General features: G+C 52.8%; 5 protein-coding genes across 5 annotated transcripts; 4 read left to right on the top strand and 1 right to left on the bottom strand.

The window, feature by feature from the left end:
* Window positions 1-5,691: 5,691 nt before the first annotated feature.
* Window positions 5,692-8,262, top strand: UV8b_06102 (uncharacterized protein; the record flags this gene model as incomplete). Its single annotated transcript, XM_043143599.1, has 1 exon — window positions 5,692-8,262. One exon carries the CDS (start codon window positions 5,692-5,694, stop codon window positions 8,260-8,262), a length of 2,571 nt encoding a protein of 856 aa, XP_042999534.1.
* A 458-nt stretch (window positions 8,263-8,720) lies between these two features.
* UV8b_06101 (uncharacterized protein) lies at window positions 8,721-9,208 on the bottom strand (the record flags this gene model as incomplete). The annotated part of the gene is made up of 2 exons (XM_043143598.1): window positions 8,721-9,126; window positions 9,192-9,208. 2 exons carry the CDS (start codon window positions 9,206-9,208, stop codon window positions 8,721-8,723), a joined length of 423 nt encoding a protein of 140 aa, XP_042999533.1.
* A 1,690-nt stretch (window positions 9,209-10,898) lies between these two features.
* UV8b_06100 (uncharacterized protein) lies at window positions 10,899-15,883 on the top strand (the record flags this gene model as incomplete). Its single annotated transcript, XM_043143597.1, has 2 exons — window positions 10,899-15,578; window positions 15,668-15,883. The coding sequence occupies 2 exons, from the start codon at window positions 10,899-10,901 to the stop codon at window positions 15,881-15,883; spliced, it is 4,896 nt and encodes a 1,631-aa protein (XP_042999532.1).
* Window positions 15,884-18,231: 2,348 nt separating this feature from the next.
* Window positions 18,232-19,611, top strand: UV8b_06099 (uncharacterized protein; the record flags this gene model as incomplete). The annotated part of the gene is made up of 2 exons (XM_043143596.1): window positions 18,232-19,080; window positions 19,150-19,611. 2 exons carry the CDS (start codon window positions 18,232-18,234, stop codon window positions 19,609-19,611), a joined length of 1,311 nt encoding a protein of 436 aa, XP_042999531.1.
* A 1,163-nt stretch (window positions 19,612-20,774) lies between these two features.
* UV8b_06098 (uncharacterized protein) lies at window positions 20,775-21,586 on the top strand (the record flags this gene model as incomplete). Its single annotated transcript, XM_043143595.1, has 2 exons — window positions 20,775-21,018; window positions 21,126-21,586. 2 exons carry the CDS (start codon window positions 20,775-20,777, stop codon window positions 21,584-21,586), a joined length of 705 nt encoding a protein of 234 aa, XP_042999530.1.
* Window positions 21,587-22,079: the final 493 nt, after the last annotated feature.

Below are 22,079 nucleotides of genomic sequence, written 5' to 3'. Positions count from 1 at the left end.
TTAGAAATCTATAATTCCCTAAGATGCTATATACCCTTAAGTATCTTTTAGGCTTTATAGGATCACTTTAATATAATATGCCGGGTTATATATTTATTATCGAACTATTATAGCAATATAAGACTAATCTTTTATAATTCGCTTAATTAAAGAAAAACCCTCCTAAGAACTTAAAACTAGTAAAAAAGAAATAGGCTATTAGCATTAGAGTATTACTGCCTACTAAAGTAGAAGTCGACTTATTCAATATAATTAAAAAGGCCCTCACAGATAATAAGATCCTCTATTTATTTTCCCCTATTAGGCATCTTTTTATAGACTTTAATACCTCAGGAAAGGGAATTAAAATTATAGTTTATTACGTTAAAGACGATACTATTCCCAAACTAAGAACGGATAGTATTATCACCGTATATTCCCCGCGCACTAGTATATAACTAATAGCTTTCCTCTTAAAGACACTTTTAGATATTAAAAAGAAATATTAGTCTACTAAACTTAAAATTTGCGGATATATATAGATGCTAAAAAAGGCTAGATATTAGATTAAGGCAATTAAGAAGCCTCCCGTTATTTACTTTACCGATTATTACTTAATCGTTAACCTAGCGCAATAGGTCGATATAGCTAATACTTCTAGCCAACACACTATTAATAAGAAAATAATCTATACCTTAGAATATATTAGCCAGTTTAACGTTAAAGCCATTTATAAACTAGGTAAAGACTACCTTATCCCTAATATATTAAGTCGTCTGCTAATTATCTTACCGACTTATAAGTTAATAGCACCTAGTTAACTTAAATAACTTCCTAATAATCGACTAAAGTACTAAATAGATTTCCCTACTGCCTCTGTCTATAATATTCAATATAATCCTACTTATCTATTACCTATCCCCTCTAATATTATCGCTACTACCGAAAGGCCTATAATAAACTTAGTTAGTATTTCTCTAGAATTTCGCAGACTTTTACAGAAAAGATATAATAAAGACCCGGTATAGTTATATATTAAATCTATAATCGATAGTAATAGTTAATTACCTATAGAAGATAAGGCCTCTCTGCCCTTTAAATAGATAGACAATTTACTTTAAAAAATATCCCTAGACTGCCCGCCTAGGTTATATATACCTAAGAATGCAATAACTAAAGTCTTCGCCGCTATATATAATGGAAACTATCTAAGTTACTCAAAATTAAGTAAGGCAGTCTAATAGTTTTATATCTATAAGGGATTATAATATTTTAGAGACTACCTTCGAAGCTATCCCCTCTGCTAAATCTATTACCCTCGACGTTATCAATAATACGGCAATCTATAACCCCTATTACCTCCCCCCTATCCCTATTATATAATTTCTATTAACTTTTTGCTATCGTTACTAACCTCCCTTAACGGTAACAACTCTATATTAGTTATAATCGATAAATTTAGCAAATAATTAATAATAGCACCCTATAAAGATGCCTTATCTGCATACTAATACGCCTCCCTCCTCTATAATAGACTGCTATCCTACAATTAGGGGATCCTAAAGGTAGTTATTAGCGATAGAGATAGGAGATTCTTATCTACTATATAGTTTAGTTTTTAGAAACTAATAGGTATAAAACTACTCTACTTGATAGCCTATTATCCCTAAACGGATAATTAAATAGAATAAATAATCTAATAGATTGAGTCGATAGTCTGAATCTATATTTATTACCTATAAGACTTATGTTAGTAGGAAATAATTCTGCCTAAACTCTAATTTAAATTTAATAATACCCTAAATATATCGACTAGAGCTTCACTAAACTAGATCGTTTTTAGCTTTAACCCTAATAATATTATTAGCGCACTTATATACCCTCCTCTAGACTTGCTTAACCGTATTAAAGAACGACTCTAAGCCTATAATATAATAGCTATTGCCGCTATCTGAATGAAATCGCACTATAATAATAAATACCGATTAATATTCTTTTAACCTAGCAATAAAGTATTTATCCGTTTTAATAAAAGAGGATATTCGATCCTATCGTAATTTAATTAGAAGTATTCTACTAAGTTTGCCGGCCTATTCGAGGTGATATAATATATAGGCAGATCGGCCTATAAGCTTAACCTTTTAAATATTTAGCGAATACACCTAGTTATCTCTATTGACTATTTCGAACCCTTTATACCCGACCTATTTTAACGGCCAGTCCTAATATCGGCATTAGTATGCCTTACCGATTATAATATATAGCAGATAATCGACTATAAAACGATAAAGGATAGAACCTAATACTATATTAAATTTACCGATCTTAATAGTTTATATAACTAGTAGATAATAGCGGATATAATACTAAAGAAACCATCCGGCCTAAAACTATTATAATATTGGAATAATAATCGAGCTAATTCTATCGCAGTAGCAGCTTAACCGACTCAACTTCCCACCGATCTCCTGTAATATATAGCCCGCCAGGCGATATAGCTGCTCGAATAATAAGACCCTCTTACCTCACTTTAGCCTTATCTAACTAATATTAGCTAACCCCTTTAATTCTTTTTCTTATCCCTCTATTCTTTCCTATATATATATTCTAGCATTTCGACCCTCCTATATATATAAACTCAATACCTATAACTTCCCACGATATCTATACAATCTATAGTATTATAGTCCTACTAGAATATCATCGGTATTATCCAGGTATATAGACCTAACTTACTATAATATATTTTCGCTAGGCATTTCCTTTTATATTAAAGGATATTACCCTAAAAAGTTATTAAAATAGCCTCTCTAATGAATATCCTTTCCTTACTTAACCTTACTAGTATATACGCCATATTATCTAATAACACCCTAATTAAAAAAATTCTAATTATACCTTAAGTCCCTAAAGACCTATAGGATATCCTTTAAGCGGTTATTTTTAAAATAATTTAGGGATCTATATTATCTCGAAACGCCCAATACTAAAATGTATACCGATACTATTAGGCCCTTCTTAATTAAATCCCTCTATATCCTATTTCTATTATTAATGCTTAGCGATATTTCTACCCTACTAGAGACGAACCCCTAACGAATATAATACCCTCTAGCCCGACCCTAACTATATCTTTTACCCTAATCAATTAGTAGCTACCTCCGCTTACCCTAATCGATTAGTAATTACCTCCTTAACCTATGCCCCCTTTAGCCATTTAATAGCAACCTCTATCTCACTCACCCTCTAGTAATATACTTATAGAACTAATGAAATTAACCTAATTTATCTCTAAGCTCGCTTATAATACTTATAATCGCGACTTATAAAGCTATCCTGCCCCCGATATAGCCCAAAAATTAGTAAAGTTAACTTAAATCGCTTCTAACCTACTTAAAGCCATCAATAAGTATTATACCTAAACCAATCCCATTAGAGAAATAGCAGACTTTAACTACCTAGCGCCCCGACTTATTTATATCTCCGAGAAATAGTTTAAGCAATCACTCTAATATATAAAGGCCCTTTAGTATTACTCTAAACTCATTAAGGAATAAACAACTTAATAGATATAGCAAATATTTAAGCTCACTAAGGCTTTCACGCACAATATATCGGCTCTATAGCAACTCACTAATACAATTAACCGTACCTTAATTATCACTATTGTAGAATTACCCTAATTAGTATCTTCGACTCTTAAGCAGCTAATATTGACTCCTAAGATAAAAAAGAGATTAATAACCTTAACTCCTAAAATAATAAAAAAAAGACTTTAATTAGCAAAACGAACGACCTATATACTATCTTTATTAGCAACCCTAATAAAGTCGACTTAACTACCTACCGCTCCCTTACGACCGGAATCCCTATTATATAATAACACCCACTTCGACAAGGCTTAGGGTAATAGACAGGAATAGAACTCAGGCGTTAGGGACAATTAAATCACTCACGATCCGTGCACAGTAAAGACACTATTTTTTTTTAATGGGCGGCACTTGTTATATGTCACTCACGTGATACCCTCACGTGATAATACCTATATATATATACGTATAGATTAGCTCCCTATAGATATTAGCTAGAGAGAAAGCAACTAAGCCTATTATAACACACACTCTGACCTCATTGATCGTGACAAGTACCTACCCAATCTAGTGGGGTATGTCGAGAGGAGATTATTTAACTTTTTAAATCCCCTAGCTATTCCTACCTAAATACCTACTTCGTGGGAGGAACGCCTTAGTCCCGTACTTTACCCGTGCTGCCACTTTCCTTTGACTTTACCACTTCCACTGTCTTTATCCATGGCATACTGTATTGCACCACAATAGCAGGCGAAACCCTTTGACAGTTATGAGCCCGTTACATGCCACATTTCCATTGCGATGCTTTCAAGTCTGAGGCTCTATATCTAGTATGCTTTGTTGTTACTCTTTGAGCAGCTCTCATGTGACTATTCCTGCTCTTCTTGCTCTTCTACATCAACACCCCTCATGGGAAATATGAACAAGTATATTTTCAACGGGAATGCCTGATTGCATGGAAATTGGGATCCAGACCAAGAAGCACCGTCAAGGCTTGGCCGAAAATGACTTGGCGGGCCTTGGGCCGTTGCGCTTGATCCAGCAGTCGACTGATAACATGAATGGCCCTGAGAAATTGTAGCGTCAGGCGGGAGGTTGTTACAGTTATGGAGACGTGGATTTTCTTCCGCATTCAAAATTCAGCAGACACAGTTTGGTTTACATTCGGGACAACTTGGCTGTATAGCTCCAACACGAAAGGACAAGATCCTAATATCGTACGAGGCAGCGCTAAGAGGTTGGCGACACAGAAAGCCTGAAGCAAAAGGGTGCTCTACAATCACAGAGACGGGCATTTGGCGGCATTCTCGGTCTGCATCGATGATTACCGGCTAGGCAGGCGACAAAGGCAAGTGCGGCGGCGCATCTTCTTCGAGGCAGCTTGGCAGCTGCAAGAAGAAAAGCAACGCCCCCATTTGGTATGGGCCTTGTTGCAAAGCCTGGGAATGGGAATGGGAATGGGAACGGGTGCGTCAGACTTGTCAGACTTGTCAGCATTCCACATTCCACATCCCAACGGAGCCACACTCACCCACATGGTGGGAAAGCTGGGAATGACGGGCGCACCCGCACCCGCGTTCCAGCCCCGCAGCATGCCAGAAACGCCATGCCGATTCGAAATACCGAATACCTCTCACTTCAAGTCGACGTCGTCCTCGAAACACAGTCGATGGAAGCCAACCTGGTGAAGAGTGGACAGGCCGGCGTGTTCGACATGGCCCGAGTCTTGAACTCATGCCAAGTCGTACTGGTGACGGGGCGGGGAGCTCCACAGCCTGGGCGGTCGACGTAGCAACCGGCGTAAACAAAAGCACAGCCTGCAAGTGGCCAGCCATCCCACCTTCCCATGCAGGTGCGGCAGTTGATTACCCAATGATTGCAATCTGGGCCACTAATCTTGTCCCTGGTTGGGCGGGACAACTCGACCGTCTTTTTCCCCCTTTACCGCCAATACGGCGATCGCTCCTCTGTGCCTCAGTTCCTTCAATCCCAATATTTCCTCCGCCTCTCCAAGCTTGCCTGTCTCCTGATGCCTCGACAAAGAGGGCATCAGGGCCTTGACTTTGAGATTCACATTGACCCCTCTTGCCTGGACAAACAAGCGAGCCATAAACCCTCAACCATGAGCACTCATAATGCTGCAGGGGTCAGCGAGGAACACGCCGAGGAGGAGCATCTTCAGGAGCTACAATCAAATTCAAGCACCGAGGAATTGCAACCGACTAGAGAGGAGGCTTCTGATGATCTAGCTGACGACTCTACCGCCCATCGGCATGAATATTCGGATGACGACAAGAGAGACGGGCAGTCACGGAGAGACTCCGGGGCGTCAAAGAAGGAACTAGGCGACGAGGCTGAACCGGGGGAAAATGACAATTTCGTGGCTCCCTCGTCCTCTGAGAGTCCCCGCCAGTCATTTGGCGGTGAATCCGAAGCTGGTCAAAGTCAGCTATCGGAAGGCCATGACGCGGAACACGCCGCCCATACAGACGACGACAAAGATGGCAGCTCCCACAACGATCATGAGGATGATGTCTTTAGCGATCACAGCCCCAGGAGCTCCATGGGGTCACTGTCGGAATCAGACCGCACGAGGTTTTCGCCTCAAAAAGTTCGCTCGCCTCGCATTTCAGACATTCCTCATTCAGACCAAGATGATGACTTTGTGCCAACAATTCGAGGAGCCCCTCGACCCCCTTTTAGATCACCATCATCTGTGAAAGCGATCCAAATGTCCTCCCCTCCAGCGTCAGTCATCGGGTCTCCACGTTCAAGCCGCCGGACGCCAAGACCAACTGTTTCACGACTTGGTTCCCCGAGTGTGTCGGCGCAGTACTCGCCCAAGAAGACGCCGCCGCGGTTCAAGAGAAACACGCCCCCTTTGGTTTTACTGCACGTAACGGTAATGCCGTTGAGATGGCCCTGGGGGCATGTGCTGGATAACGCACATCCCGGTGACTTGAGCCCCGAGTGCAAGACTCTTTGGGATTCCTGGAAACAGCTACAGGACCGGACTACAGACACTGTTTCGGATCGTGGCATTCTTTTGCCACATCCGCAGAATGACTACGAGGTGCTGGAGGAGCGACTTCTCGAGACGTTGGAGCTACCGCTGAGGCGAAGAGCTCGTATTCTCGAGTGTGGACATTATCTGGGACCATCTAACGTCATGTCGCTGACGGAAGACGGCGACGAGGAACACGATGAGGAGGACAATGACGAGAATCGTTATCCACGGGAATCTCTAGCCCACAAGATCCAGACACACTGGTGTACGACTTGCCACTCTGATATCAAGTATGACTCTCTCGGCGCTGGCAAGATCTACCGGGTCAAAGTCTATGCCAGCAATGGACTAATGCGGGCTGGCGCCTGGGAGGCTTGCTGGAAAGAAATGGAACGCGTTGACGTGGAGATGGAACCTTTAGTCGACCCGAAGCTACAAGAGGAGCTGTCTTACCTGGCTGCTGAACAGGAGAGAGCTTTGGATATGGAGGAAGAAGCGGCTGCAGCTGCAGCCGCCGCCGCTGTTGACGAAGAAATTCAGCTCAGAGAGGAGGCGGAGCGTAAGTATTTGGCCGCTGAGCAGGAGGAAGCGTTGGATATGGAGAATGAAGAGGCAGCCGCCGCCGCAACCGCCGCCGACGAAGAATGCCGGCTCAGAGAGGAGGCAGAGCGCAACTATATGGCCGCTGAACAGGAGGGAGCGTTGGATATGGAGGAGGAAGAGGCAACTGCCGCCGCCGCCGCCGACGACGACGACGACGACGATGATGAAGAAATTCCGTCCGAGCACGTTGATGCCCCTCCGCAGCCCGAAGCGCCAGTTGAGGACAGATCTACATTTGATCATGATCGCCGCTTGCGTGATGAGGAACGACTGAGAGAAATTTACGGCCACTCGCCACGCCCTCATGCTGCGGACACCTGTACTTCGGAGCCCACTGACCCACAAGCCGAGTACACCCCACATCAGACTCCGCCGTCACCTCCCGTGGAGGCGTTTGAACGACGGCAACAGCGACATGGGGAGCGACGAGATACGGGCACGGACAAGAACGTGTCTTTGCCCGATTTGCTCCTCGAGGCCGCCAAGGTGCTCCTGCAAGACCAGAAGAATGTCATGATCGGCCTGCTCAGTCTATTGGTGCTGGTATTTGCCGTGAGAAGTGGTAGATCTCCCGAGCAAGCCAACTCATTCAACACGAATGTCTCGGAACCTGTGGGCAAGATATCTGTGGACCAAGCCTCGCAACCAGTTGCGCAACCAGCAATCGATAAGACCGCCGAAACTCTCGGGAGGGGAGTGGAAGTAGCCAACGGGCAACCCATGCCAAGAGCGGGTGACGGTTGCGTGGCATGCTCCAAGTCGCTGGAGGTGGCCGAGATGTCTTTGAAAGCCGTGCCTGTCAGCGTGGTGGAGGTGATTAGCACGATGACCAAAGAAGCATACTTGACCGCAACGACGACAGTCGTCGAGACGGTCAGCGTTGAGGCGATGCCTCCGGAGATGACCCCGGCTGAGGTGATTAGCACGGTGACGGAGAAAGCTTACTTGACCGTGACGGAGACGGTAGTTGAGACGGTCAGTGTTGGGGCTACGTCTGCAGAAACACCGGCAGCGGAAGCGGCTGTTGCATCGGGGTCAGAGGTACGAGAGGATTCGAGTGAGAGAGCGGTTTCTTTTGTGTGACATGACAACGAACAGCATGATTTCGGCCCATGTAAGCAAGCGCTGCCCGGACTGGTTAAATAATGATTATTCGATGAACCGGGCGGGAGGTGGATTTTATGCAACTAGAATAAGACTCAAAAAGTACGTACGCATCACGATTCAAATATAACAAAGACTTTCGTTACACGGCACACAGAGGCTGCTGCACAGATGATGTTGCTGCAGGGAGATTTGCACCAAGGACCTTTGCGCCGCATTGCATTGGGGTGACAGAATGGGGGGGTGATTAAGAGATACATGTCGTCTTTAACCTACACTGAATGATATGATATACACATGACGCTCTTGCAGTGCCCATTACACGCAGTCGAAATCAAAGAGGTAGTCATCTTTTGCAAACGCTAGCCAAGAGCATGGTGCCGCATCGCCTCGCACGGCGCACACGACGCACACTCGGCGATGGACGGCCATCCGCATCACAACTGAATATAGATATCCATACAATCTACCCTCCACTCCCTCTTCCCCAGCAACGTGCGCAACCACTCAACCCCCAAGCCGGTCCACTCGGCCCGCCGCGCGGCGAGCTCCCCCGCGGCGGCGCTGGCCAGCGTCCGGGCGGTTGTTTTGGCCGCGTGCAGCATCGTGGCGTTGAGGGAGGAGGCGTCGGCATGGGAGCCGGCGGCGCTGGGGCGCGGCAGGAACCAGTCGCTGCTGAAGTCGAAGAAGCACCGGTCGGACCAGTTGCACGACGTGAGGAAGAGGATGAGGAGGAGGAGGGAGCAGTAGACGCAGGGCCGGTTGAGGAAGTAGGTGCATATGAAGAAGAGGAAGATGAAGGCGGGCGAGGCGTTGGTCGGGATGAATAGGAGCGGGAGCCAGCTGCGGAGGAGCGTTAGTGGCGTCGCGTCTGAGGCGGGGGGGGGGAAGACGGGGGAGAGGCGGACCTGCGGAGGCAGAACATGGCGGGCAAGGCGATGGGTGAAGACGGGTGGTTTGGGTTGACGTCGGGGATGGTTGCGGGTTGTGTTGTTGTTGTTGTTGTTTGCGTCGAGGTGTGTCGGTGGGAGGAGGGTGGCAAAAGTGGAGGTTGATTGAATGTTCATCATCAATGATAAAATTTTGGTTCAATTGGTGGATGCATGCGGTCAGCGGTTGCTGGCGATGGGGGCGGCTGCTGCTGTCTGGTGCTGCTGGTGCGGCTGCGCTAAGGCTGCTGCTACGGCTGCTGCGGGCTTACTCAGTGCCGCTGTGTGCCGTGCTGCTGTGTGCCGTGCTGCGACTCTGACAGACAGGTCTGGGCACTGTGCGGACTCTGGATGCCGCGGCAGGAGTCAACAGTCAATCAATTGGCACTGCCAAGGGCTGGGCGGACTGCGATTCCCCCCAGAATGAACCAGACGATTGCCAAGCTGCTGCCGGGATTCTGCATGCGATGCCGCCCGGCTGGGTCGCTTCACAAACCGCGTCTGGCGCAGCGAGTTGTTTGCTTGGGGGTGCGCATACGGCGGAGCGCTGGGTGATGTCCTAGACCGGCGGTCCAGTCCAGCTTCATGGGAGCTGCGTATGTGTGTCCTCGAGACGCCAGCCCGCCCGCCTCGGAGCTTGGCACCGGGCATCTTGACGCATGAACTCCTGCAGTCTTCCGCACAACACAATGAACAAGCCCCCCCCCCCCTCCTCCCCGGCGAGCGAGCAGGTCCCGATCACGGCACGACACAACACAAAAGAAGGGGCTCCAAAAAAAAAAAAGAAAAAAAAACCAGCAGGAAACAGAAAAAAAAAAAAAGAAAAAGAAAAGGAAAAAGCCCAAGGCTGGTCACCGCTACTGCCAGACCTGCCGGCCCATTGGCCGCTTTTGGTGCCAAAACCGCCGTCCAGCATGTTCACCTGTTGCGCCCCGGCCCTGGGGCCCTGGCCTGGCCCTAGCACCACCAGAGAGGTGGCTGGGCACTCACTGGCTGGGCACTCGCTGGCTGGGCACTGTCGCAGATGGGCGCGCAACTTGTTGGGCTTCCACGGCCACGCACACCGTTCAATGTCGCTTATTAAGGCGCATGCAGCCAGCAGCCAGAGCCAGCCAGCCATTGGATTTCGCCGACGTGCACCAGCACCTTTTTTATTTTTTTTTTATTTTTATTTTTTTTTTATAGTTTCCTCTTTAGCCCGCCCAATCCGCCACCCAACCTGCTCTTTGGATCCTCACTTCCGTGCCCAAAAGCCTCGCGCTTCTTTCCGCCTTTTCTTTTGGGTGCGAGAACGCAACCTCGGGGGCTTCTTGTTGTTGAAATCATCATCCTTTTGCGCTCCACGTCACGCAAGGTAAACGCTTTTGAGGATACCCCGACACGCTGTGTTTTTTTTTTTTTTTTTTTTTTTTTTTTTTTTTTTTTGCAACTACCCGTTGTTTGTTTTGGTCAAATTTTTTCTTCTTCTTTTTTTGCCGCCTTTCCGCCCCGCCTCTTGCGTTTCTCACGTTTGCCACGGTTACTACGTTGTCCACGCCTGCCACGCATCCTTCGTTTCGTCGACGAGCCAGCAGACGAAAGCTCGCCAGGTGGTGACAATCCGTTCCATCACCGCGCGGCGCCGTCCCCTTTTTTCTCTCTCTCATCGACGACTCCCGTTCCGTGTCCACGAGCCTCGTCGTGTCGATGGATCTTCCTCCCGCTCCGACGCCGCCCGTCAATAACAGCGGAATGCCGTCCAACGCCGAGCGTACGGCCAATCTGCTGAATCTGCTCAAGTTCAGTGCCGGGCCGGCCAACCCGAGCGCCCAACCGCAATCGCTGCCGTCGCTGCAGTCCCAGCCGTCGGATCACCAGCAGCCGTCGCAGCAGCACCAGGCCCGCCAGCCGGGCTACTCCCAAGCCCAGTACTCGTCGCCTCCTGCTCGTCTTCATCAGCCCGCACCTGCTGGAGCCGACCCAACGGGACTTCTGGCCGCCCTCATGAGGGGCGCCACCCACGATGCTGAAGAACCGAGACACACTCCTCCCGTCCAGGCAGCCCAGCCTGCCAACGCGAACCCGTTTGCCAACGGCCCGCCCTCTGCCGACACGAGGTCCTATCTGCTGAACCTGCTCAATCGCCCCAAGCCGAGCCAGACTGACCAGCCCATGCTGTCCGAAACATCACGGGTCAACGGCGCCGCCTCGCAGTCTCCCGAGATCACCACCGATTCCAACCGCTTCTTCAACCAGTATCACCACCACCAGTCGCAACCCAGTGCTTATCAGCAGCAAGCCCAGCACTTCCATCAGCAACAACATGCACCGTCAGAGTCCTACAGCGAGGTTCAGAACCAAGCCCCCTTCGGTCCCAGCCACCACTTTACGCAGACACAAAACCAGGATTCACCTGCCGACATGTCTGCCTTGTACCAGCAGTTGATGGGTAGTCTGGTCAAGACATCGCCATCGTCCCTTGTCTCTCAACCGGCTGGTCATGCTCAGCCGCCGCCACCTTTCCAGATTCTCAAAAAGGACCAAGCTTCACCCGCTGGTTTTCAGCATCTGGATCACTCTCACGTAGCCAACGATCGAAGCCCTATGGCTAGCCCTCCGGAGCAGCCGGGCCAAACTGCGAACCGTACCTCTTCCATTCACTCTCATCAATCCACCAGATACTCGGCCCACCAAACACCTCCCGCAGGTTCCGACAGCCTTTCTCACGTTGAGCAGAGCAAAGAGACTGTCGCTGAAGCCGTGCATGGTGTCGCCGAGCAAGCTGACAAAGATGCCCAAGAGGCTCTCGACAGAGCCGAGCAAAGACTTGATGCGGCAGATTCCAGCGACGAGGCGAGCGTCAAGGAAACCTCTACGGGTCAGGAATGGCTCGATGAGGACGATGATGCTACCGTCTCGGTTGTCAAGGCCATCGAGGAGCAAATTGTGCAAAACATCCGAGAGGGACACGAGCTCAACAACAGCCACAGCTCGCCCGTGGTGGCCGCCGTCTTGAATGACGCGTCAGACTCTGGCAACGCTGGAGTCGAAAACATACTGGAGGTGGCCGATAGCTGGGAGAGCGCCGACCAGGAAGAGATTGTTGTTATCGAGGAAAAGGAAGCGCCGCCTGTTCGGGTCTACAACTTCCCAATGAAGCCTTGGATCTCCATTTCTCTGCAGGAAGAAACCAAGGAGGTTCGTCCCGAATTTCGAGACGAGTCCATCATGGACATTGCCCGCCTCAAGAAGGAATTCGACCAGATCGACCGCAACCTGTACACCGCTTCGCAGACCTACATGACATATGGCATGTCAAAGCAGGGAGGTTTGCGCGTCATACGCCAAGACGACGGCAAGGACGCCAAGGTCTTCACCGACACCAAGGACAGAATCTTCAACGTGGCCATGTCGGTCACTCCCTCTGACCACGAGAGCGTTCAGCGCGAGGCCATCATCGGCACCGGCATCAGCGGCACCGTGTACTGGGTGCAGATCCAGGACGGGGAGAAGGACCACATTGAGGATCCACACTTGGAACAGTATGGCTTTGCCCTGCCTCCCATCTCGTCGCATGACGGTGACGCCCCCGGCGGCGTTCTCAAGACTAGAGCTCGGGCCTCCACCATTCACCCAGAGTTCTTTGCTGTCGGCCGCGGCAAGTCGATCAACTTTGTGTGGCCCTCGTACATTCTGCAGAACAAGCTGTTCAAGGCTGGTCACGATCGCGTGGTCGACACCGAGGCTCTTCTCAGGCAGTGCTCGCTCAAGATCAACACCGGCAAGGCGGGAAAGGACTTCACCTTTAGCCAGGACGACTCCGTCGTGGTTTCCCTCGACAAGTCCGGCCGGGTCAAGTTCTGGGATGTCCGTCATCTCACCGCGGCCAAGGAGGACTCTGACCCTCGCTGTCCTCTGCCGGCCCACTCGTCGCTCGAGGTCAAGGAACCCCTGCTGACCCTGGCCACCACGCCAGAGGGCGAAAAGGCGTGGCCGACGTCTGTCCTCTTGCTGGACAAGCAGCGCCCGTACCAGAAACGGTGCGCCCTCCGCTACATGATTGTCGGCATGAAGCAGAACCACACGCTCCAGCTGTGGGATCTGGCCCTCGGCAAACCCGTCCAAGAGTTCAACCTCCCGCACAGCAAGGAGTCCGATGCCGTCTGCAGCGTCTTGTATCACCCTGCTAGTGGCATGATTGTCATTGGTCACCCCACCCGCAACTCGGTCTACTTTGCGCACCTTTCGGCTCCCAAGTACAACCTCAAGAATGTGTCCCAGGCGGAATATATCCAGAGACTGATCGCGCAGGACCCTTCGATCCCACAGCCGGATAGTACCGCTGTGATCAGCGGGGTCCGGGAGTACTCCTTCGCCAACCGGGGCGTCCTCCGCAGCCTGGACATCCTGTGCAACCCGGCCATGGTTCAGGACGCGGACGAGCCCACCCTCTTCGAGCTGTACGCCATGCACTCCAAGGGTGTGGCTTGCGTGCTCGTGAAGCAGTGCGAGCTCGGGTGGTCCAAGGACAACAAGGTTCTTGACCCCGTGGACGCCGTCAAGGAAGGTCTGGTCACTGTGACGAAGCTTAAGACGCCCCAGCAGCAGCCAAGCGAGGCCACCAACGGCGAGGGCCACCCAGCCAAGAGCAATATTGTCCGCCTTGCGGCACCCAAGGAAACCACCCCGCAGCAGATGACGCCGCCGGCCGCCGCCGCCCCGACGGAGCCCGCGCCACGCGGTCCGGAGTCGACCAGTCCGGCGAAGCCCACGAATGAGCCCAAGGAGAACGAGACCCCCGTTCAGTCCTCTAAGGAAGGCCAGGCCGAAAAGCCTGAACGAAAGCCTCGAAAGAAGAAGGGCGGCAACGCTGCCAAGGAGGCCGCCGACGTCGTCGCCACCAACGGGGCTGGCGCCTGCCCTCGCACCGTCCAAACCGCCAAGGCGGCCGGAGGCGAGCAGCCGGCTGCAAAGGCCAACGCCCACAGCAACGCTGCGGGCGCCGCCAACGGCGTGGCGGGGGGCGAGACGCTTGACGCCGCCATCAGTGCCCTGCAGACGCGTCTGACGGCCGCCGTCTCCGACACCCTCAAGTCCTCTCTCAAAAACCTCCAAGGCAAGATTGACGAGGGGGCCCGACTCCGCGACGAGAGCTTCAACCAGCACCAGATCAAGCTCTTGGACATGGTCTCGGAGGTGCTGAACGAGAACACGCAAAAGGTCTTGGAATCCTTGATTCACCATCAGTTTACCGAGCTCGTGATCCCCGCCATCAGCGACAAGGCTACCAAGGCCGTTTCCGACGTTGTCCAACACAAGCTGCAACCCAGCGTGGCGTCATCTGTGCAAAAGGAGATGCAAAGCATCTTCCCTCACGCCCTGAACCGATCCCTCCGCTCGGCGGACTTTTTGAATGCCATTTCCGAGCGTGTGGGCGCATCCATCGGCGCAACCTTGCAGCAGGAAGTCGCCAAGACGCTCAACCAGAACCTCGCGCCCACCCTCCGAACGATTGCGACGCAGGCCGCTCAGCAGGCCACGGGAGAGCTTCAGCGACAGTACGACGAACAGTTTGAGAAGATGAAGACTCAGCATGCGGCGGACAGCAACAAGATTGACCAGCTGCTGTCGTACGTGACCCGGTTGACAGACATGGTGTCGACCATGGCAGCCTCGCAGTCGTCTCTTCAGGCCGAGTTTCTGAAAATGAAGCAGCAACAGCAGCAGCAGCAGCCGCCGCCGGTCCACGAGCTCTCCTCTGGAGCCTCGGGCGTCCACGGCGGAGTTGTTGGCAGGAGCAGCGGTCCCGGACTCGGAGCCCAACCTCCCCACAACACTTACTCCAACAACGGCATGATGGCTGGGCCCAACCCGCAGGCGAGCCTGGGCAGCTACCAGTCGAGCCAACCGAGCCAGCACCACCACCACCATGGCCAGCCATACATGAACAGCCCCGAGTACATGCGCGGCGGGGGCCAGTACGCGGGCGGCAGTCCTCAAGGATCAGTGCCGGTGGCCCACTCGGATCGGGCGTCGGCGAGCAAGATCACCGGCGTCGCTGGCGCCTTTGCCAACCAGGTCAGCAAGTCGGACGCCGAGACGGAGCAGGAAATCCAACGGCGGGTGCAGGTGATTGAGCAAGCCATCAAGGAAGGGCGACTGCAGGACGCAATGATTCAATGGATCCAGAGCGGCTACGAAAAGGAAATCTTTCAACGGTGCCTGGGCCAGCAGCATCCGAGCCGGTTTGAGAATCTCCCACCCCTGGTGCTGCTCGTCGTGATTGCCACCATCTCCAAAGACCTTCGTCTCACGCCTCGCCTCAAGCAAGAAATTGACTGGATCGAAATGGCGATTCGATCGTTTGGAAGCAGCATGCCCAAGACTGTGAGTGGTTTCTCTGATTTTTTGGTCCCCTTGTTTGCGTGTTCCGGCACACACAGCACAACCTGCTTGCTAACAACAGCCCGATGTAGCAATGGGAACAGCAGGGTTTTCGCGAGATGATGGGGAGCGTGTCGCAGACGATGCATCTGCTCATCAACCGCCTGACTCCGCTCATCGCGGGGTACGACAGCGGCTACCCGGTGGACCCGTGGCTGGCCAACGTGGAGCGAGGCAAGATGGAATGGATTGTGCGATCTTCGGAGCACATTCTCAAGACGTTTGGAGGCTCGCAGAGCTACGAGTAGCCGACGGTCGCACGAGTAGCCGACGGTCGCTACACGGGGTTGGGGCGGGGGGGGGGGGGGGGGGGGGGGGTGCTGCAGGGGTTTTTACGTGTGTATGATGAAGGAAACAGGGCTGGAGTCTGCCGCTTGCACGTGCAGTTGGGGCGATGGGACGCACTCGGAAGCGATGCAAAGCCATGCAAAGCCCCGTTGGCGATAATCCCCGGGGCCTTTTCTTTTTTTCTGTTTTCTCTTTCTGTTTCTCTTTTTCCCTTGTAAATGTTGGCTTCTATTTCTCTGCAGGGTTCGATAGGGAAAGCTTTCTTCATGGCTTGTTGCTCGGTTCTTGTTTCTGGTCTTTGCATCAGGCCCGGTGCCGCCGCCGCGTTTGCTTGCCAGGGAACAGACGGCTCGGGTTCTGGTGACGCTGCACGCGGCGGCACTTGATGACTGGGATGATGTATGTATAGTTCCCCATGTGCTTTATTTACTCGGTTTCATTGTTTCGTCCTTGCTTCTTTCTTTCTTTCTTTCGTCCTTCCTTTCATTCGTCCTTCCTTTCTTTCGTCCTTCCTTTCTTCGTTCCTTCCTTTCTTCGTTCGTTCCTTTTTTCCTTTCTTTTCCCGCTCTATTCTAGGTTTCTGTGATGAAAGCCCTGTGGGTGCATGACGCGCTGCATAGCTTGCGGGATGTGCGTTTGCTCTGTTCTGGCTTCTTTGTGATGTAGTCGTGTGGGCGGGTGCATGATTCACCTGGCGCGCTGACGCGGATGTCGTCGATGCCGCGGCTGCCGGGTCGTTTCATAACTGCAAAAAATAAAATAAAAAAGCCTTTATATTTGGTGATTCCGGCGTTTGCAACAGAGCCAACAGAGTACCCAGGACACCTTGAGGGTTCATGCCTGCCAAATCGCACCAACTCGCACAGCAGCCTTGACAAGGGCATAGCGAGGCCTATTGCCAAGCCTGCCAAATCGCACAAGAGCCTCGACAAGGGCATAGCGAGGCCTATTGCCAAGCCTTGCGACGACGTTATGCGGGGAATGCGCCTCGGCAGCGCCCTTGTGCCCTGCGGGAGTTTACGTAACAGGCCTGGAAAGTGCTCGCCCTTGTACCAATACGCCCAACTTCTCGGTCTGCCGATATGGTTCTTTTACTACGAGGTTCTCTACTGGCTTTGAACCCGGGTCTGGTGGAAAAAAGCATGCTGCACTGCCGCAGAGACCCCCCGGTATCATGAAGCCAAAGCTGGGCCCAAAGGTGCGGCGTGCGCCGACGGAGGTGCGTAGGCTGTCTGGTGCCCTCCGGCCTTGCTTCTTTGGTGAGAGGCAGGCCGGGGTGCGAAGCCACCGCGGTCGCTGGCCACATGTCGTTCGAGCTGGTGGAGACGACGTCGAGCAAGCATCTCGAGAAGGGGGGGTGCTGTGAGGAGGCTGGTGGTGGGCGCGTGTTGGCGACTTGTTGGGTTGGGAGGGCTGGGGGGAGGGAAGGATGAGAAGGGACGAGAAGAGACGACAATAGATGGAATAAGATAAGAAAAGACGAGAAGAGATGGGATAAGATAAGAAAAGACAAGAAGAGATGAGAAGAGACGAGAAAAGATAAGAAGAGACGACAAGAGACGGCAAGGACGAGAAGAGACGAGAAGAGACAGAAGAGACGACAAGAGACGGCAAGGACGAGAAGAGACGAGAAGAGACAGAAGAGATGACAAGAGACGATAACAGACGATAAGAGACGACAAGGACGAGAAGAGACGAGAAGAGATAAGAAGAGACAAAGAGGACGAAAGAGACGATAAAGACGACAAGAGACGAGGCGAGAAAGATAAGACGAGAAAGATGAGGCGAGAAAGACGAGGCGAGAAAGACGAGGCGAGAAAGACAAGGCAAGAAAGACAAGGCAAGAAAGACGAGGCAAGAAAGACAAGGCAAGAAAGACGAGGCGAGAAAAACGAGAAAAGAAGAAGAATAATGTGCATCTAGCCCCCCACGAGAGCAAGTACATGCCCTGGGAAATTGGCGCCCGCGACCACTGAGCCATTAGAGTTTGGGGCAGCCGCAAGGTTTGGCGCATCGTCAGTCCTGCGGCTCAGCTGCGAGGGCATGCGGCGATTTGACTTTGACAGTGCAGTTTCGGACCAACCGTGGAGGATGGAGGCATATAAAGCCGTCGGGCTCGTCGCGCGGAGCTCCTTCCAAACATTACCTCTGCTACCCACAGTCCGGGGCATACTGAGGCAAGTGAGGCAAGTGAGGCAAGTGAGGCAAGTCAGCAAAGTCAACAGAGTCAACAGAGTCAACAAAGTCAACAAAGTCAAAGTCAACAAAGTCAGCAAGCCAGCCAACAGCAAAGTCACCAGTCAGCCACATGAACAAGCAGAGAAATCAGCAAGAAACCATGCCCGGGCAGGTCCTACAGTCGGACATTGTCCGCCTGGGCAAGACGATGCGCAGGGCGCGAGCGACCCTCGGCAAGACGACCGCCTTCAACTCGAGGTTCTGGTCCAACCTCGAGAGACTCCAACGTCTCCAGCTGGACTGCCTGGGCAAGCGCATGGCGCTCCTCGGCTGGAGCTACATGAACGCCAGGAAGACGCCCCACGCCATGAGCGACGACGAGCTCTGCGCCCGGGGCGAGAACCTGGAGGAGCAGATGTCGGCGCTCAAGCAGATGGGCCGGGTGCAGGGCTACCACAGGCGGCAGCTGAGGGAGGGCGACGCCTACGGCAGGCTGCTGCTGTCGTGGGCGGACAGCGACGCGCAGGAGGGGGACTCGTCGCGGGACGAGGCCCAGGCGTGGTACGACGACGACGCGCAGGCGGAGCAGAGGGCGCGGCGGAGCCGGCGCGTCGACGACATGGCCGAGCGGTACTGCGGCGTCGGCTCGACGGTCCCGTACCGGTGGGACCCGGTGCTCAACACGTGGCTGCACGCGAGCAGCGCCAGCGCCGTGGCCCTGTTCCCCGAGGCCGAGGGCGACATGACGGACCGGGTGTTTGGCGCGGCCGCCGAGGTGGACGGCGCCCGCAACGGCCTCTTCCTGCACTGGCGGATCGAGCGGGCGCTCGACCGGGGCTGGATCGCCATCGTGCCGGACGTGGACGCCCGCCCGGACCTGCGGGGGCCCATCGTCGGCGGGCCGGGCTACGCGGTGCAGGACCAGAAGCTGGCGGCTTGGGGCCGGCAGCCGCTCAAGGAGTACAAGATTGTGCTCATGGTGAATCGGCGGCACAGGGGGGCCTGCCGGGCCGTCGGGCTGCACCCGGACCCCGCGTCGCCGCTGCAGTCCATCGCCGCCCTGGACGGGCAGAAGCTCACGTTCCTGACCGTCTTCCGGCCGCACCCGCGCTTCCTGTGGTGGAGGTTCCTGGCGGGCCTCAGCAGGGTCAGCTGGAGCGACCGGGTGGACCGGGCGAGCCTGGACCGCATCAACATGCTGGAGCAGGTGATTCGATGGGGCACCAAGGGCGGGTACATGCCGGACAGCGTGGTCAGGGGCTTCTTCCCGCACGTCAACCGTGAGCTGCTGGGCATGCTTGACTACGCAGCGCGGCACGCCGGGGTCGTCGTCGAGGCGTGCGAGGAGCCCGAGCGTGGGCACGACGTCGAGGGGGATCCGGTGGGCGTCCTTGTCGCGACGAAGGAGGCGATACGCAAGCTGCAGGTGGAAGACCAGGAGCTGGATGTTGATGTCGACGATGGCGATGATGATGATGATGATGACGTCCAAGGACGATCGGATGAATGAGACGCGCCGGGGGGTGCTGGGCGGGATGGCCGTCGTGTGGGCTCGGGTAGGCAGTCTTGCGGGGCTAGCCTTGCATTTTCAATTAGCTGGTACCGGGGGTGCCACCAGAATGCGCAGGAACGCGATAACACATATCAAGATGATGTGTGGTACAAGAACAAGTATCGCAAGAAGAAGCTCGAAGCTCTCCTTCCGAGGAGTAGGAGAGGGGCTTGGGCTTGGGCTTGGGCTGAGGAGAAACGTGCAGCAACCAATCAGGATCGCCATCCGACGGCCCGGGCGGCAGAGCTTCACACCCGGCTGATGGTTTGATGGCCAGGCACTTCAAGTTGATGGGATCCCTGCTGCTGCTGAAAATTCACTTCTGTTTAATTGTTCGTTTCTAGTATAGCACTCCTACCGTTTTAGTCCTTAATCATCAATGCTTACGGGGGACGAGGCCAAAGTGTGCTTTCCGTGGCAAAGAAGGTCCGAATCCGGTAACCACCTCCTGAATTGACGCTACGTACGGAGACCCGTTCCGCCACAGTGTCCCCACTTTAATTATGCCACCAACCAATACGGCATGACAAGAGGTAATGGCAATTGCGTTCTGCAGAGCGTGCCCTGTTCGATATGGCGTCAATGCAATTGACAGTCCGACCAGCGAAAATCATGGCCAAAAAAGGTTTATTTAGGCCGTAATTGACAATCCAATAATTACGGTCATGGCAGGGCACCCGAGCCAGATGACGCAGAAGTCGCGCTTTGGGCCTTTTTCAACATTATGGAGGTCCTGATGAAGATCCTCGTCCGTCCTTCATGGGTACTGATACTGCCAAATGAGACACCGGCCCCTTAAATCCATGACGACGGATCAACCAATGACCGTGCCGATAAAGTCCGATGGCTGACACTAGTCCGAATTAGAGCCCTTTCGTTTTGAGCTGCCAGGTGCCAGCAGACGTGGACAGCGGACAAGCGAGCAGTACAGTACATAGCACAGCCTCGGCAACCCAGCCCCACCGGATCAAGCACAACGAAGCCCCCTGAAAACGTCGCCAGCTTTCAAGACTCTTTCAAGACTCTCGACGCTCTTCTCGCAAAAGCCGACTGTTACCTTGCGCAGCAGCTTCAGCGCCTTCCACCTGCCTACCTTCAAGTCATACTCGACGCTCGCTGCCATGGAGGGCCCAGTCGCCAATGCCAGCACGCGCCTCTACTACCCTCTCGAGGCCAATGCCGAAAACCACGTCGCCAACACCATGGACGCGCCTGTCCTGCTCTTCATCTTTGCCTCGGGCTGTGCTGCGATCCTGGCGGCCACGTACGTGATTGCGAAACGAACCCGTCCGACCATTTGCCATGGTGGAATTGCCATTGCCTTTTGGTGGGTGCTATGCGGCTTCATCCACTCCTTTTTCGAGGGTTCGTCTCCCCCGTCTTCCTTCCCTTTCTGCGTGTTTTATTCTTCTCTTCCCACTTGTTCCCTGCTCGTCCCGCCGGCTGACGAGGCAAAAAAAAAAAAAAAAAAGGCTACTTTGCCTACAACCACTCCGACATCGTCAGAAGGTCCGATCTCTTCGCCCAGCTCTGGAAGGAGTACTCGCTCTCGGATTCGCGATACATGACGCGCGATGCCTTCACCGTGTGCATGGAGACGGTGACGGCCATGTTCTGGGGCCCCGGCTCGTTCTTCGTCGCATACGCCTTCCTGACGGATCATCCTCTGAGATACCCTGCCCAGCTGGTGGTGAGCTTGGGCCAGCTGTACGGTGACGTGCTGTACTACGCCATCTACTGGTACGAGGAGTCGGTGAACGGGACTGTGTACTGCCGCCCGGAGAGATACTACTACTGGGCGTATTTTGTGCTGTGCAATGCGTTCTGGATAGTGATTCCCCTGGCGATGATTTGGCAGAGTGTGTGGGCGATAGGACGGGTGTTTGAGAAGAGCAAGCAGGCGGCGGACGGGTCTGCCAAGAAGTTGCAGTGACGCACGAGTTCATTCCACCGGTTCAGCCCGACTTGCTGCCAGAAAAAAATGGGCGGCTTGCAACCTGTGAGCACAGCATGGAGGCGAACAGAATCGGTGCGTGGAGTGGAAAGGCGGTTTCGCGTGGTCCGCAAATGCCGCCTGGCTGCATCTCTGTCTTCCAAGTCGATAAGCTGCCGCGTAACCGGCGTGCGGACCTTGATCATCATCAAAGTTGCGTATGGGGCTATGTTGTCGACTTGGCAGGAGTACACGGATGAGAGGCATGTGCACCAAGTGCTTGGTCGACAGACCCTTGTTCCCTTCCTCATGGCCATGGAAAGTGCGAGTCCAGATAGCTGTACGTGGGAGCAATTTTACTGTACTTGCACGTCCGTGTCGGTCGTCATACCGCTCATGACCATGGCATTGCTCAAGGCGGAGACTGTTTACTGTTCACTTTCTGACAGGTGCTTTCCATGTCCAGGATAGAGCCCTATTGGAACTCCTCCAC

This window comes from Ustilaginoidea virens, chromosome 5, assembly GCF_000687475.1.
Source record: "Ustilaginoidea virens chromosome 5, complete sequence".
NCBI lineage: Eukaryota > Fungi > Ascomycota > Sordariomycetes > Hypocreales > Clavicipitaceae > Ustilaginoidea > Ustilaginoidea virens.
The sequence above is the reverse complement of the archived record's forward strand: the minus strand, read 5'-3'. Positions and strand labels throughout refer to the sequence as shown.